Source organism: Oncorhynchus mykiss, unplaced genomic scaffold (assembly GCF_013265735.2).
Source record: "Oncorhynchus mykiss isolate Arlee unplaced genomic scaffold, USDA_OmykA_1.1 un_scaffold_188, whole genome shotgun sequence".
NCBI classification, from domain to species: domain Eukaryota; kingdom Metazoa; phylum Chordata; class Actinopteri; order Salmoniformes; family Salmonidae; genus Oncorhynchus; species Oncorhynchus mykiss.
In genome coordinates, this window is record NW_023493674.1 from 463,883 (window position 1) to 480,079 (window position 16,197).

General features: G+C 42.4%; 1 protein-coding gene across 2 annotated transcripts in view; it reads left to right on the top strand.

Moving 5' to 3' along the window:
• Positions 1-626: 626 nt before the first annotated feature.
• Positions 627-16,197, top strand: part of LOC118936628 (CD9 antigen-like) — a 36,152-nt gene continuing 20,581 nt past the window's right edge. The window contains exon 1 of one of the 2 annotated variants that reach the window (XM_036972623.1): positions 627-885. In XM_036972623.1, coding sequence (XP_036828518.1) covers positions 817-885 — 69 coding nt within the window. In that variant the 5' untranslated portion in view covers positions 627-816. Of the gene's footprint in view, positions 886-12,596; positions 13,083-16,197 lie in introns of those variants that run through there. The other variant, XM_036972624.1, reaches the window with a different exon arrangement.

The window sequence follows — 16,197 nt, forward strand, 5'->3', positions numbered from 1 at the left end:
CACACCCCTATACACAAACACACACACCCCTACACACACACCCCTACACACACACCGTTACACACACACACCAACATTCAACCTGCACTGCTCACAGATACGAGGCAGCCATCGCAATCATCATCGTCAATGGTGCAGGCTAAACCTGGTCCATGATTACAGTAATACACACACAAAGGACGGGCTATGTGTGGTATGTGTATCACAGTGCAGTGGGAAGACAGACTCTCTGGACACAACAGGAACCATTGTTCTGGACACTGTCCCTCTGTCCCTGCTTCTCTGACCCTCTATCCGTGCATGTGTGTATGGGTGTGTGTGTGTCAGGACTCAGACTAAGCAAAGAGCCAGAGAGAGGCTGATCTGACCTGTAATTTACAGAGAGGCTGATCTGACCTGTAATTAACAGTATGCCTTGTCAGAGTGAATCACCTCAGCCTCACACACACATATACCGTGTTGAGTAACAACCTGACTAAATCTATAGGACTCAAATCTGACTAGTTGTTCATATTCTGTATATTGACAATAAAAAACCTAAAGAAAAAAAGAATGAAAGAGAAAGAAAGAGAAAGAGAAAGAGAGAGAGAGAGAAAGAAAAAAGTGGCAGACAATTTGTGTCTGAGGTGGGAGTGCTGTGCGCCTCTATATAGGCACCACCACGCACAGCACACAGACAGCAGAGACAAAGGGGGCTGAAGACTTCATCAACTTCCATTCGCCCAACTGACCGGAATCAACAACATTATTATACAGCTTTTATAACAGTATTATAGACGTCTACATCTCTTCATCTGACAGACAGACAGACGGACCATGGCGCTACTGACGGGAGGAGAGACTTGCGTCAAATATCTGTTGTTCGTCTTCAACTTCGTCTTCTGGGTGAGTCTCACTCAATGCAACTCGTTATGACTGAATACTGCGGTTGGCCTGACTACAAATGAGGACACCTCGGTCCGGACCTCGGACATTTATTCTCATTTGAAAAGTCAATAACAAAAATATATATTTTCTAATAAAGAAAATCAATTATGGCTCAACATCAAAATATTGCTCCTAGCGTAGATCAAAGGTCAGAACGCTTATATTCTTGATCTGACAGTTCTATCAGCGCCTGCCTCTTCACCAACGAGTGGAATCTTGAACACTGGTTTGTTCGTTATGTTCGCCTGCGTCCCCCGGCTATGCCTCACGGATTTGCTTTTATAGAAGCACATTCACTACTCTCTCAAACGGTTAAATCCGCCCTCTCGCTGCACAGGCCGAGGGCCTGAGACGTGAAACGAACTGCCCCTGCTTGGAGTCCGCTCAAGTCGGCAGCAAGATACGCTGCCGATAGTGTTTGCTTGATACCGGAAAAAAAGACCATGTTAAAACCGTTATCATGTTCCTCAAGGAATTCAGTGCCTTTCAGCAGTGGGCCTATGCTCTCTCGACACAGAGCGCACCCAGATTAGGCTATTGTGTTGTCCAATCATACAAACTTTGTAACTGATAGTGAATCAAAGGTCACATGACCGAAGTTGCTAGATAACCACCAACGAATTACAGAATATCTCCTATTTGACAAAATCGAGTTGATGATTATACAGATAGCAGATCAGCTCATGAATAACGTGGAGATGAAGAGAGGAAATTGTTTACATATCAAGGTATCTTAACAGGGACCAACTCTGTTTGAATGTATTTCCATATCTAGGCCTACTGCCATACCGCTTGTTGATCACACATTCTCTACCGACGCTCTCATATGGGCAGCAGTATCAGACAGCACAGAGGAAACGTTATAGTGGTATTTTGACGTGCTTTGATGATGCACATTTTGGATTACAGAATAAAGTTAGGAATTTTCAAGTGAGACAGGAGTCAGAATTGTGGGTTTCAGTGGGACTGGGATGATAGGAAAATAGCCTCTATATAAGGCTATATAAAGCTACTACATGAGTCAATCAATAAATAATACACTTGATTTAGGCTACATTATAGCATGCTAATGTTTCTGATCAGTGATTTAGGCTACATTATAGCATGCTAGATGTTTCTAATCAGTGATTTAGGCTACATTATAGCATGCTAGATGTTTCTGATCAGTGATTTAGGCTACATTATAGCATGCTAGATGTTTCTGATCAGTGATTTAGGCTACATTATAGCATGCTAATGTTTCTGATCAGTGATTTAGGCTACATTATAGCATGCTAGATGTTTCTAATCAGTGATTTAGGCTACATTATAGCATGCTAGATGTTTCTGATCAGTGATTTAGGCTACATTATAGCATGCTAGATGTTTCTGATCAGTGATTTAGGCTACATTATAGCATGCTAGATGTTTCTAATCAGTGATTTAGGCAACATTATACCATGCTAAATGTTTCTGATCAGTGATTTAGGCTACATTATAGCATGCTAAATGTTTCTGATCAGTGATTTAGGCTACATTATTGCATGCTAGATGTTTCTGATCAGTGATTTAGGCTACATTATAGCATGCTAATGTTTCTGATCAGTGATTTAGGCTACATTATAGCATGCTAAATGTTTCTGATCAGTGATTTAGGCTACATTATAGCATGCTAGATGTTTCTAATCAGTGATTTAGGCAACATTATAGCATGCTAATGTTTCTGATCAGTGATTTAGGCTATATTATACCATGCTAAATGTTTCTGATCAGTGATTTAGGCTACATTATAGCATGCTAATGTTTCTGATCAGTGATTTAGGCTACATTATAGCATGCTAAATGTTTCTGATCAGTGATTTAGGCTACATTATAGCATGCTAGATGTTTCTAATCAGTGATTTAGGCAACATTATAGCATGCTAATGTTTCTGATCAGTGATTTAGGCTATATTATACCATGCTAAATGTTTCTGATCAGTGATTTAGGCTACATTATAGCATGCTAGATGTTTCTAATCAGTGATAGATGAGTTACCTCTTCCACCTGTCCAGCCAGAGATCAAGTAACCAAATATACAGACAGAGATTCAGTCAAACAAAATCACATTGATTGATTATCAGACAAGTCACAGGCTTTAGGTCAGAGGTACGCTTGTTTAACATGCTAACAAAATGTTCTGATCAGCGAATATTTCAGCAAACTAGAATAAAGATGATCATTAGCACTGTGTTGGCTTTGGGGTTGGCTTTGGGGATGACCAGTGAGATATACCTGCTGGAACGTGTGCTACGGGTGGGTGTTGTTATCGTGACCAGTGAGCTGAGATAAGGCGGAGCTTTACCTAGCATAGACTTATAGATGACCTGGAGCCATCAGGTCTGGCGATGAATATGTAGCGAAGGCCAGCCGACTAGAGCATACAGGTCACAGTGGTGGTTGGTATATGGGGCTTTGGTGACAAAACGGATGGCACTGTGATAGACTGCATCCAGTTTGCTGAGTAGAGTATTGGAAGCTATTTTGTAGATGACATCACCAAAGACGAGGATCGGTAGGATAGTCAGTTTTACTAGGGTAAGTTTGGCGGCATGAGTGAAGGAGGCTTTGTTGCGAAATAGAAAGCCAATTCTAGATTTGGTTTTGGCTTGGAGCTGTTTAATATGAGTCTGGAAGGAGAGTTTACAGTCTAGCAAGACACCTAGGTATTTATAGTTGTCCACATATTCTAGGTCAGAACCGTCCAGGGTGGTGATGCTAGTCAGGCGGGAGGGTGCGGGCAGCAAACGGTTGAAAAGCATGTATTTGGTTTTTACTAGGGTTTAAGAGCAGTTGGAGGCCACGGAAGGAGTGTTGTATGGCATTGAAGCTCATTTGGAGGTTAGTTAGCACAGTGTCCAAAGAGGGGCCAGAAGTATACAGAATGGTGTCATCTGCGTAGAGGTGGATCAGGGAATAGCAAGAGCAACATCACTGATATATACAGAGAAAAGAGTCGGCCCGAGAATTGAACCCTGTGGTACCCCCATAGAGACTGCCAGAGGACTGGACAACATGCCCTCCGATTTGACACACTGAACTCTGTCTGCAAAGTAGTTGGTGAACTAGGCAAGGCAGTCATTAGAAAAACCGAGGCAACTGAGTCTGCAGATAAGAATATGGTGATTGACAGAGTCGAAAGCCTTGGCAAGGTCAATAAAGACGGCTGCACAGTACTGTCTTTTATCGATGGCGGTTATGATATTGTTTAGTACCTTGAGCGTGGCTGAGGTGCACCCGTGACCGGCTCGGAAACTGGATTGCACAGTGGAGAAGGTACGGTGGGATTCGTGATGATCAGTGATCTGTTTGTTGACTTGGCTTTCGAAGACCTTAGATAGGCAGGGCAGGATGGATATAAGTCTGTAACAGTTTGGGTCCAGGGTGTCTCCCCCTTTGAAGAGGGGGATGACCGCGGCAGCTTTCCAATCCTTGGGTTGAACAGGCTGGTAATAGGGGTTGCGACAATGGCGGCGGACAGTTTCAGAAATAGAGGGTCCAGATTGTCAAGCCCAGCTTATTTGTATGGGTCCAGGTTTTGCAGCTCTTTCAGAACATCTGCTATCTGGATTTGGGTAAAGGAGAAGCTAGGGAGGCTTGGTCGAGTAGCTGCGGGGGGGGGGGCGGAGCTGTTGGCCGAAGTTGGAGTAGCCAGGAGGAAGGCATGGCCAGCCGTTGAGAAATGCTTGTTGAAGTTTTCGATTATCACGGATTTATCGGTGGTGACCGTGTTACCTAGCCTCAGTGCAGTGGGCAGCTGGGAGGAGGTGCTCTTGTTCTCCATGGACTTTACAGTGTCCCAGAACTTTTTGGAGTTAGAGCTACAGGATGCAAATTTCTGCTTGAAAAAGCTGGCCTTTGCTTTCCTGGCCTTTGCTTTCCTGACTGACATGCTGTCGTCGTGGGCTCCTGGGAACTCTTCTTAATCTTTATCTTGGATTGATGCTAAAGTAACTATAGCCTCAAGTCTACATGCTGTGGTCGTCGGCTCCTGGGAACTCTTCTTAATCTTTATCTTAGATTGATGCTAAAGTAACTATAGCCTCAACTCTACATGATGTGGTCGTGGGCTCCTGGCTCTGACCTCACTGTCTTCATCGGTCAATCAGATTAGCCTCGCGTCCTGTTTATAAAATGGGCTAGAATGGATGCTGTTGGTGTTCCACTGACTGCAATGATTGTTGATTTAATCAGGCTAAACCCTTCAACGTGGCATTAAGAAGGAATAATACTAACATGACTATACATGAGTATAGAGGACGTTACCGTAGTAACATGACTCTACATGAGTATAGAGGACCATAGTAACATGACTCTACATGAGTATAGAGGACCATAGTAACATGACTTTACATGAGCATAGAGGACCATAGTAACATTACTCTACATGAGTATAGAGGAGGTTACAATAGTAACATGACTCTACATGAGCATAGAGGACCATAGTAACATGACTCTACATGAGTATAGAGGAGGTTACAATAGTAACATGACTCTACATGAGTATAGAGGACCATAGTAACATGACTTTACATGAGCATAGAGGACCATAGTAACATTACTCTACATGAGTATAGAGGAGGTTACAATAGTAACATGACTCTACATGAGTATAGAGGACCATAGTAACATGACTTTACATGAGCATAGAGGACCATAGTAACATTACTCTACATGAGTATAGAGGAGGTTACAATAGTAACATGACTCTACATGAGTATAGAGGACCATAGTAACATGACTCTACATGAGTATAGAGGAGGTTACAATAGTAACATGACTCTACATGAGTATAGAGGACGTTACCATAGTAACATGACTATACATGAGTAGAGAGGACGCTACCATAGTAACATAGTAACTAGTCTAAAGAAGGCCAGTTTTGTTGCTTCTTTAATCAGAACAACAGTTTTCAGCTGTTCTAACATAATTGCAAAAGGGTTTTCTAATGATTAGACTTGGATTAGCTAACACAACGTGCCATTGGAACACAGGAGTGATGGTTGCTGATAATGGGCCTCTGTACCCCTATGTAGATATTCCATACAAAATCAGCCGTTTCCAGCTACAATAGTCATTTACAACATTAACAATGTCTACACTGTATTTCTGATCAATTTGATGTCATTTTAATGGAACAAACATTTGATTTACAAATCAGTCTGCCAGTCCTTTTGACAGTCTATATACTAAAAATCAGTCTGCCAGTCCTTTTGACAGTCTATATACTACAAATCAGTCTGCCAGTCCTTTTGACAGTCTATATACTACAAATCAGTCTGCCAGTCCTTTTGACAGTCTATATACTACAAATCAGTCTGCCAGTCCTTTTGACAGTCTATTTACTACAAATCAGTCTGCCAGTCCTTTTGACAGTCTATATACTACAAATCAGTCTGCCAGTCCTTTTGACAGTCTATTTACTACAAATATGTCTGTCAGTCCTTTTGACAGTCTATATAACACAAATCAGTCTGCCTGTCCTTTTGACAGTCTATTTACTACAAATCAGTCTGCCAGTCCTTTTGACAGTCTATATACTACAAATCAGTCTGCCTGTCCTTTTGACAGTCTATTTACTACAAATCAGTCTGCCAGTCCTTTTGACAGTCTATATACTACAAATCAGTCTGCCAGTCCTTTTGACAGTCTATTTACTACAAATCAGTCTGTCAGTCCTTTTGACAGTCTATATACTACAAATCAGTCTGCCAGTCCTTTTGACAGTCTATATACTACAAATCAGTCTGCCAGTCCTTTTGACAGTCTATTTACTACAAATCAGTCTGTCAGTCATTTTGACAGTCTATATAATACGAATCAGTCTGCCTGTCCTTTTGACAGTCTATATACTACAAATCAGTCTGCCAGTCCTTTTGACAGTCTATATACTACAAATCAGTCTGCCAGTCCTTTTGACAGTCTATATACTACAAATCAGTCTGCCAGTCCTTTTGACAGTCTATATACTACAAATCAGTCTGCCAGTCCTTTTGACAGTCTATTTACTACAAATCAGTCTGCCAGTCCTTTTGACAGTCTATATACTACAAATCAGTCTGCCAGTCCTTTTGACAGTCTATTTACTACAAATATGTCTGTCAGTCCTTTTGACAGTCTATATAACACAAATCAGTCTGCCTGTCCTTTTGACAGTCTATTTACTACAAATCAGTCTGCCAGTCCTTTTGACAGTCTATATACTACAAATCAGTCTGCCTGTCCTTTTGACAGTCTATTTACTACAAATCAGTCTGCCAGTCCTTTTGACAGTCTATATACTACAAATCAGTCTGCCAGTCCTTTTGACAGTCTATTTACTACAAATCAGTCTGCCAGTCCTTTTGACAGTCTATATACTACAAATCAGTCTGCCAGTCCTTTTGACAGTCTATTTACTACAAATCAGTCTGTCAGTCCTTTTGACAGTCTATATAATACAAATCAGTCTGCCTGTCCCTTTGACAGTCTATATACTACCAATCAGTCTGCCAGTCCTTTTGACAGTCTATTTACTACAAATCAGTCTGCCAGTCCTTTTGACATTCTATTTACTACACATCAGTCTGCCAGTCCTTTTGACAGTATTTCAATCTGAAGGAGGTTTGAAGTGACTGATATGCATCAGAAAGGTATTGGGAAGTTCAGAAGACTCAGGCTGTCATGTTGTCTGATCTTCTGTGTATTGAAGAAGGTCATCAGGCTATCATGTAGTGTGATCTTCTGGGAAGAAAAGAGGAAGGACATCAGGCTATCATGTAGTGTGATCTTCTGGGAAGAAAAGAGGAAGGTCGTCAGGCTATCATGAAGTGTGATCTTCTGGGAAGAAAAGAGGAAGGTCATCAGGCTATCATGTTGTGTGACCTTCTGGGTAGAAAAGAACAACAGCCCTAGTTTGGGAAACTCTGCTTTATGACAAAGAAGTGAAAGTGTATTGATTTCTTCCTCTGACTTTCTCACGTCTCCTGTTCTTCTGTTCCTTCTGTGGGTGGAGAACAGAGAGAAAGAGAGGCAAATAGAAACAAGAGAGATTGGAGAAAAAGGAGAGAGAGAGAGGCTGGTGACAGGGAGACAAAGACATTGTTGTTGATTCTCCAGAGTCCTGAGGGAGAACAGAGCTTCAGTTACACACACACCCCTAGAGGTCAACAGTGTGTGTGTGTGTGTGTGTGTGTGTGTGTGTGTGTGTGTGTGTGTGTGTGTGTGTGTTTGTGTGTGTGTGTGTGTGTGAGAGTGTGTGTGAGTGTGTGTGTGCGTGTGTGTGTCATTATTGATGCTACCCTGGTAAACTTGTCACCACCAAGGGGGGAACAAACAGAAAACAACACCCAGCCATGATGTTTCCGTATCTAATCATTGTTATCTTCCATGTCAGGCTTTTACCTTCAATGGAGACCTTTCTGCTAACCCGTTGTTATGGAGAGGTCTTCAATGGAGACCTTCCTGCTAACCCGTTGTTATGGAGAGGTCTTCAATGGATACCTTCCTGCTAACCTGTTGTTGTGGAGAGGTCTTCAATGGAGACCTTCCTGCTAACCTGTTGTTATGGAGAGGTCTTCAATGGAGACCTTCCTGCTAACCTGTTGTTATGGAGAGGTCTTCAATGGAGACCTTCCTGCTAACCTGGTGTCATGGAGAGGTCTTCAATGGATACCTTCCTGCTAACCTGGTGTTGTGGAGAGGTCTTCAATGGAGACCTTCCTGCTAACCTGTTGTTATGGAGAGGTCTTCAATGGAGACCTTCCTGCTAACCTGGTGTTATGGAGAGGTCTTCAATGGAGACCTTCCTGCTAACCTGGTGTTGTGGAGAGGTCTTCAATGGAGAGTGTCCAGCTGTAGACTGTAAGGACAGACCCCCAAGACATTAAGCTCATCTACCGAGCTCATGTACAAAGCAGTACACGTTTACTGAGTGACTGATTCAAAACAGTAACATTTTCTGCTAAGAGTACAAATAACCAGACAAATACATTTGCAGACATATTAGATGTGTGTTTACCATCACAAGAGGAAAATAGTGATGTTATAGCCCTGCTAATCACTATGACAACACCACAGTGTCTGTTTCCAATGTTTAAACTAGCCCTGCTAATCATTATGACAACACCACAGTGTCTGTTTCCAATGTTTAAACTAGCCCTGCTAATCACTATGACAACACCACAGTGTCTGTTTCCAATGTTTAAACTAGCCCTGCTAATCACTATGACAACACCACAGTGTCTGTTTCCAATGTTTAAACTAGCCCTGCTAATCATTATGACAACACCACAGTGTCTGTTTCCAATGTTTAAACTAGCCCTGCTAATCACTATGACAACACCACAGTGTCTGTTTCCAATGTTTAAACTAGCCCTGCTAATCACTATGACAACACCACAGTGTCTGTTTCCAATGTTTAAACTAGCCCTGCTAATCACTATGACAACACCACAGTGTCTGTTTCCAATGTTTAAATTAGCCCTGCTAATCACTATGACAACACCACAGTGTCTGTTTCCAATGTTTAAATTAGCCCTGCTAATCATAATGACAACACCACAGTGTCTGTTTCCAGATGGTTGAACTAGCCCTGCTAATCACTATGACAACACCACAGTGTCTGTTTCCAATGTTTAAACTAGCCCTGCTAATCACTATGACAACACCACAGTGTCTGTTTCCAATGTTTAAATTAGCCCTGCTAATCACTATGACAACACCACAGTGTCTGTTTCCAATGTTTAAATTAGCCCTGCTAATCATAATGACAACACCACAGTGTCTGTTTCCAGATGGTTGAACTAGCCCTGCTAATCACTATGACAACACAAGCACTGAATATTTCCCACTGAATCTTTCTCCCATCCAGAAAAGAGCTGATTTCACATGTTCTAGCTAAGTCTGCTAAACATAGTAGCACAAACACGCTGACTGTTCAAAAGGACTGGCATATTGGTGTCTGTCCGACAATGTTTCACGTGAGCACCAAGCCAGTCCATTTGTCTGACAGTCAGTGGGACACACAGCAGCAGCTCCACTCCATGGTAACCATCAACATTTTAATTTCCCTCCATGACGTCCATGTTCTCCACTGTCACTATTCATATCCATGGTAACCATGTTCTCCACTGTCTCTATTCATATCCATGGTAACCATGTTCTCCACTGTCTCTATTCATATCCATGGTAACCATGTTCTCCACTGTCACTATTCATATCCATGGTAACCATGTTCTCCACTGTCTCTATTCATATCCATGGTAACCATGTTCTCCACTGTCACTATTCATATCCATGGTAACCATGTTCTCCACTGTCACTATTCATATCCATGGTAACCATGTTCTCCACTGTCTCTATTCATATCCATGGTAACCATGTTCTCCACTGTCTCTATTCATATCCATGGTAACCAAGTACATAAACTTCTGAAAAGGTTATTATCATGTAATTTGCTTGTTGTGGTGGTAATGACACGATACTTAGAGATGACTATATTTTGTGTAAAAGAAAAGTTACAAATGGCTTATACACATCCAATATGTATATGGTTTCCATTTATTTGACTCTTTTTTAAACAGGTGCATTAAATGTTTTCTGATTAAGATGACTTTTGTAAGTGCAATCGTCACGTTCTGACCTTAGTTCCTTTGTTTTGTCTTTGTTTTAGTATGGTCAGGGCGTGAGTTGGGGTGGGCAGTCTATGTTTGTTTTTCTAGGTTGTTATATTTCTATGTGTTGGGCCTGGTATGGTTCTCAATCAGAGGCAGGTGTCGTTCGTTGTCTCTGATTGAGAATCATACTTAGGCAGCCTGTTTTCCACATTTTGGTTGTGGGTGTTTATTTTCTGTTCTGTGTTTTGTTGCACCGTTCAGGACTGTTCGTTTGTCGTGTTTTGTTTCAGTGTTCATTAAACCCGTTTTAATATGAACACTTACCACGCTGCATCTTGGTCCTCCTCTCTTTCTCCCGACGACGATCCTTACAGCAATACGTAGCAGAATGTCAAAAGTCTGGGTGTGAGACAGGAAACTGTGTAAAACAATGAAATACAGTCATTCAATGCTTTAGAAAATAACATTTAAAAAACATATTGAAAGATATAAAAACAAGTTGAGGATTATTTTAGTCTTAATGGATGTGAAATGAAAAAATCCAAATGAACTTAAAATCAGGTTTTCTAGAGCAGGGCTGGAACAAAAACCTGCACATCCAGTAGTAAATCAGAGAACTATTGGAGTCAACAAGCTCCTCCTCTGCCTCATCATCACCATAACTGGTACATCTGACCTGCAGTGTTCTATTTCCACCACTAGATGGAGACACTCTACACAGTCTGATGATCTGATCCTATATAAATGGCCTGGTCCAATAGAAACAAGGCCTTCATCTCTATGTGATGGTCTGGTCCAATAGAAACAAGGCCTTCATCTACATGTGAAAGTCTGGTCCAATAGAAACAAGGCCTTCATCTACATGTGATGGTCTGGTCCAATAGAAACAAGGCCTTCATATCCATGTGATGGTCTGGTCCAATAGAAACAAGGCCTTCATCTCTATGTGATGGTCTGGTCCAATAGACTACAGCCGGTTCTACCATTTCACAATAGTTATTACTTCTAAACAAAATACCTTTTTGGGTAGATTCTAATACCTTTTTATTTCTTTACTTATCTATTGTTCACCCAATACCTTTTTATTACTTAAAAATTGCACAGTTGGTTAGAGCCAGACTCAGACTCCTTGACTTTTTGACTCCTTAACTTTTTCCACATTTTGGTACGTTACAGCCTTATTCTAAAATTGATTAAGTCGAAGACCAAACAAACACGTAACAAAACACAGGGTAGAAACCCAAAACAAAAGAGCGAGGAATACCTCAAATAAATAACACAAGCGCCCAATGTTTAACACACGGGACGAGACCCGTAATCATCTGCACAATGATTAACATACGGGACCAGACCCGTAATCATCTGCACAATCCACAATGGCACGAAAGCCCAAAACACACAGCACAGGTACTCACACGCACCAACGGACATAGTAACAATAATCAACAGCCCAATAGAAACCAAAGGGCACCACTTATACAAGTACTAATCAGTGGGAATAGGGGACAGGTGTGTGTGATGAACGTTCTGGAAGGATCCGTGACAATAAGGCTGTAACGTAACAGAATGTGGAAAAGGTCAAGGGGTCTGAATACTTTCCGAAGGCACTGTGTATAATCTATAGATCAGATCAAGGAACCAAGCGAAATCCTGCCCCCATGGCTGAGGAAGGAATGATATGTCTCTTTCAGGTAGTAAGAAAGGTATGTTGAATGCAGGTACGAGGAAAAACAACATTGCAACACTCAGAATCTTGCGTCTGCGTAGAGCTTGTTGTAAGCTTTAGTCGAGCCCCTCCCTTCCTGCTTGACTGACTGACTAACAAAGAACAAGTGAGGTTGGAGGGTGTGGCTCAGGAATTCTCCACAGACCTCTCTCCTTCGTGTTCATTCACAGGTTTCTTTCCACAGGTTTAACTCTGACTAGACTTCTCTGGGAACCGCAGGTTTAACTCTGACTAGACTTCTCTGGGAACCGTAGGTTTAACTCTGACGAGACTTCTCTGGGAACCGCAGGTTTAACTCTGTGTGACTCGACTTCTCTGGGAACGGTAGGTTTAACTCTGACTAGACTTCTCTGGGAACGGTAGGTTTAACTCTGACTAGACTTCTCTGGGAACCGCAGGTTTAACTCTGACGAGACTTCTCTGGGAACTGTAGGTTTAACTCTGACTAGACTTCTCTGGGAACCGCAGGTTTAACTCTGACTAGACTTCTCTGGGAACCGTAGGTTTAACTCTGACGAGACTTCTCTGGGAACCGTAGGTTTAACTCTGACGAGACTTCTCTGGGAACCGCAGGTTTAACTCTGACTAGACTTCTCTGGGAACCGTCGGTTTAACTCTGTGTGACTCGACTTCTCTGGGAACCGTCGGTTTAACTCCGACTAGACTTCTCTGGGAACCGCAGGTTTAACTCCGACTAGACTTGTCTGGGACATTTCTCTCCACCACCAGACCTGTGCTGTATTTTACCATGGGAGTCGTAGGAGGAATCAAATGTATCAAATACCTGATGTTCATGTTCAACTTCCTCTTCTGGGTAAGTGCTCTGAGATATCGAACTTCTGTCTAAGTGCTCTGAGATATCGAACTTCTGTCTAAGTGCTCTGAGATATCGAACTTCTGTCTAAGTGCTCTGAGATATCGAACTTCTGTCTAAGTGCTCTGAGATATCGAACTTCTGTCTAAGTGCTCTGAGATATCGAACTTCTGTCTAAGTGCTCTGAGATATCGAACTTCTGTCTAAGTGCTCTGAGATATCGAACTTCTGTCTAAGTGCTCTGAGATATCGAACTTCTGTCTAAGTGCTCTGAGATATCGAACTTCTGTCTAAGTGCTCTGAGATATCAAACTTCTGTCTAAGTGCTCTGAGATATCGAACTTCTGTCTAAGTGCTTTGTGATATCGAACTTCTGTCTAAGTGCTCTGAGATATCGAACTTCTGTCTCAGTGCTCTGAGATATCGAACTTCTGTCTAAGTGCTCTGAGATATCGAACTTCTGTCTAAGTGCTCTGAGATATCGAACTTCTGTCTAAGTGCTCTGAGATATCGAACTTCTGTCTAAGTGCTCTGAGATATCGAACTTCTGTCTAAGTGCTCTGAGATATCGAACTTCTGTCTCATATTCTCTCTACTGAGTCCCCTCTTACCTGAGCCTGGGTGGCAGGTAGCCCTCTGGTTAGAGCATTGAGCCAGTAACTGAAAGGTTGCTGGCTCGAATCCCCATCTGTTGTTCTGCCCCTGAACAAGGCAGTTAACCCACTGTTCCTCGGTAGGCTGTCATTGTAAATCAGAATTTCGTCACAACTTCCTTGCCTAGTTAAAAAAAAATGACCCTCTCTCTTTTGTCACATTCTCTCTTCTCTTTTACAATGTTATCAGCATTTTGGTGGTCAGCTGTTTGTTGACCATAGTGAGAAAAGAGAATGATTAACACTGAGAAGCTAAATCAGACTGGACGAGTGTCTGGTTGTTTCCCTTGGTTGGTAAGGTATCCCTGAGATACTCTCTGTCTGACTGTGTGTGATATATCATCCAGGTCTTATGTTATTATATTTTTTTATAAAGACAGCAATACAAAAATTGACATTCATTGTACTGTTGAATGGGATGGCCAATTTAGAGGACAGAACTAAACTGAACTCACACATACACAAAATAAAACTAAATCCTGTTAGGTGGTACATGTATAAGAAGACAGCATATAGACATTACAAGCAGTGTAGTTAAACCCAAAATAAATATTGAGTGGAGTACAGCACAGAGTAGCAGCAGATCGTCAACCCAGTTATGAAGCGGGACTCGACCATTTATCCAGTATCGGCTGACATATTTTGTAAAACAGACTTCTATTGGAGGTATTGTATCGTATCTTTCCATATGTATTACATTTCCTAAATCCCGTAACCACATTTCAAAGGTAGGTACAGTCTCCAATTTCCAAAATTGCAATATGAGCCTCTTGGCTAATAGAGTACAAAGAGAGACAGCCTTCCCTTCGTGGTTATTCCCATCACCTGTACCAAACAGAGCGGTCAATGGGTCTGGGGCTAGAACTCTATCAAAGGCTTTAGATAAGTCATCAAAAATGAGAGCCCATTAAGCCTGTAACTTAGGACATGTCCAAAATAAGTGGGTCAACGTCCCCTCATCCTGCTTGCACCTCTCACACAGTGGTGAGGTGTCCAGGAATATTTCATGCAGTTTTACTTTTGAGTAACGTAACCTGTGTATCACCTTAAACTGTACATGGCTGAGTCTGGCATTCACTGAACTGTGGTTTATATTCCTGAGAGCTTCTACCCAGTCCTCATCTGAGAGCTTCTACCCAGTCCTCATCTGAGAGCTTCTACCCAGTCCTCATCTGAGAGCTTCTACTCAGTCCTCATCTCAGAGCTTCTACCCAGTCCTCATCTGAGAGCTTCTACCCATTCCTCATCTGAGAGCTTCTACCCAGTCCTCATCTGAGAGCTTCTACTCAGTCCTCATCTCAGAGCTTCTACCCAGTCCTCATCTGAGAGCTTCTACCCAGTCCTCATCTGAGAGCTTCTACCCAGTCCTCATCTGAGAGCTTCTACCCATTCCTCATCTGAGAGCTTCTACCCAGTCCTCATCTGAGAGCTTCTACTCAGTCCTCATCTCAGAGCTTCTACCCAGTCCTCATCTGAGAGCTTCTACCCAGTCCTCATCTGAGAGCTTCTACCCAGTCCTCATCTGAGAGCTTCTATCCAGTCCTCATCTGAGAGCTTCTACCCAGTCCTCATCTCAGAGCTTCTACTCAGTCCTCATCTGAGAGCTTCTACCCAGTCCTCATCTGAGAGCTTCTACCCAGTCCTCATCTGAGAGCTTCTATCCAGTCCTCATCTGAGAGCTTCTACCCAGTCCTCATCTCAGAGCTTCGACTCAGTCCTCATCTGAGAGCTTCTACTCAGTCCTCATCTGAGAGCTTCTACCCAGTCCTCATCTGAGAGCTTCTACCCAGTCCTCATCTGAGAGCTTCTACCCAGTCATCATCTGAGATTTCTGAACCAAGTTCTTGTTCCCAAGCCCTTTTAATAGTGTCTGTGGATACCTCTATGAGGGCCTGTAGCACATCATACAGTCTAGAGACCGACCCTTTTAATAGTGTCTGTGGATACCTCTATGTGGGTCTGTAGCACATCATACAGTCTAGAGACCGACCCTTTTAATAGTGTCTGTGGATACCTCTATGGGGGCCTGTAGCACATCATACAGTCTAGAGACCGACCCTTTTAATAGTGTCTGTGGATACCTCTATGAGGGCCTATAGCACATCATACAGTCTAGAGACCGACCCTTTTAATAGTGTTTGTGGATACCTCTATGAGGGCCTATAGCACATCATACAGTCTAGAGACCGACCCTTTTAATAGTGTCTGTGGATACCTCTATGAGGGCCTATAGCACATCATATAGTCTAGAGACCGACCCTTTTAATAGTGTCTATGGATACCTCTATGGGGGCCTATAGCACATCATACAGTCTAGAGACCGACCCTTTTAATAGTGTCTATGGATACCTCTATGGGGGCCTGTAGCACATCATATAGTCTAGAGACCGACCTTTTTAATAGTGTCTGTGGATACCTCTATGGGGGCCTGTAGCACATCATACAGTCTAGAGACCGACCCT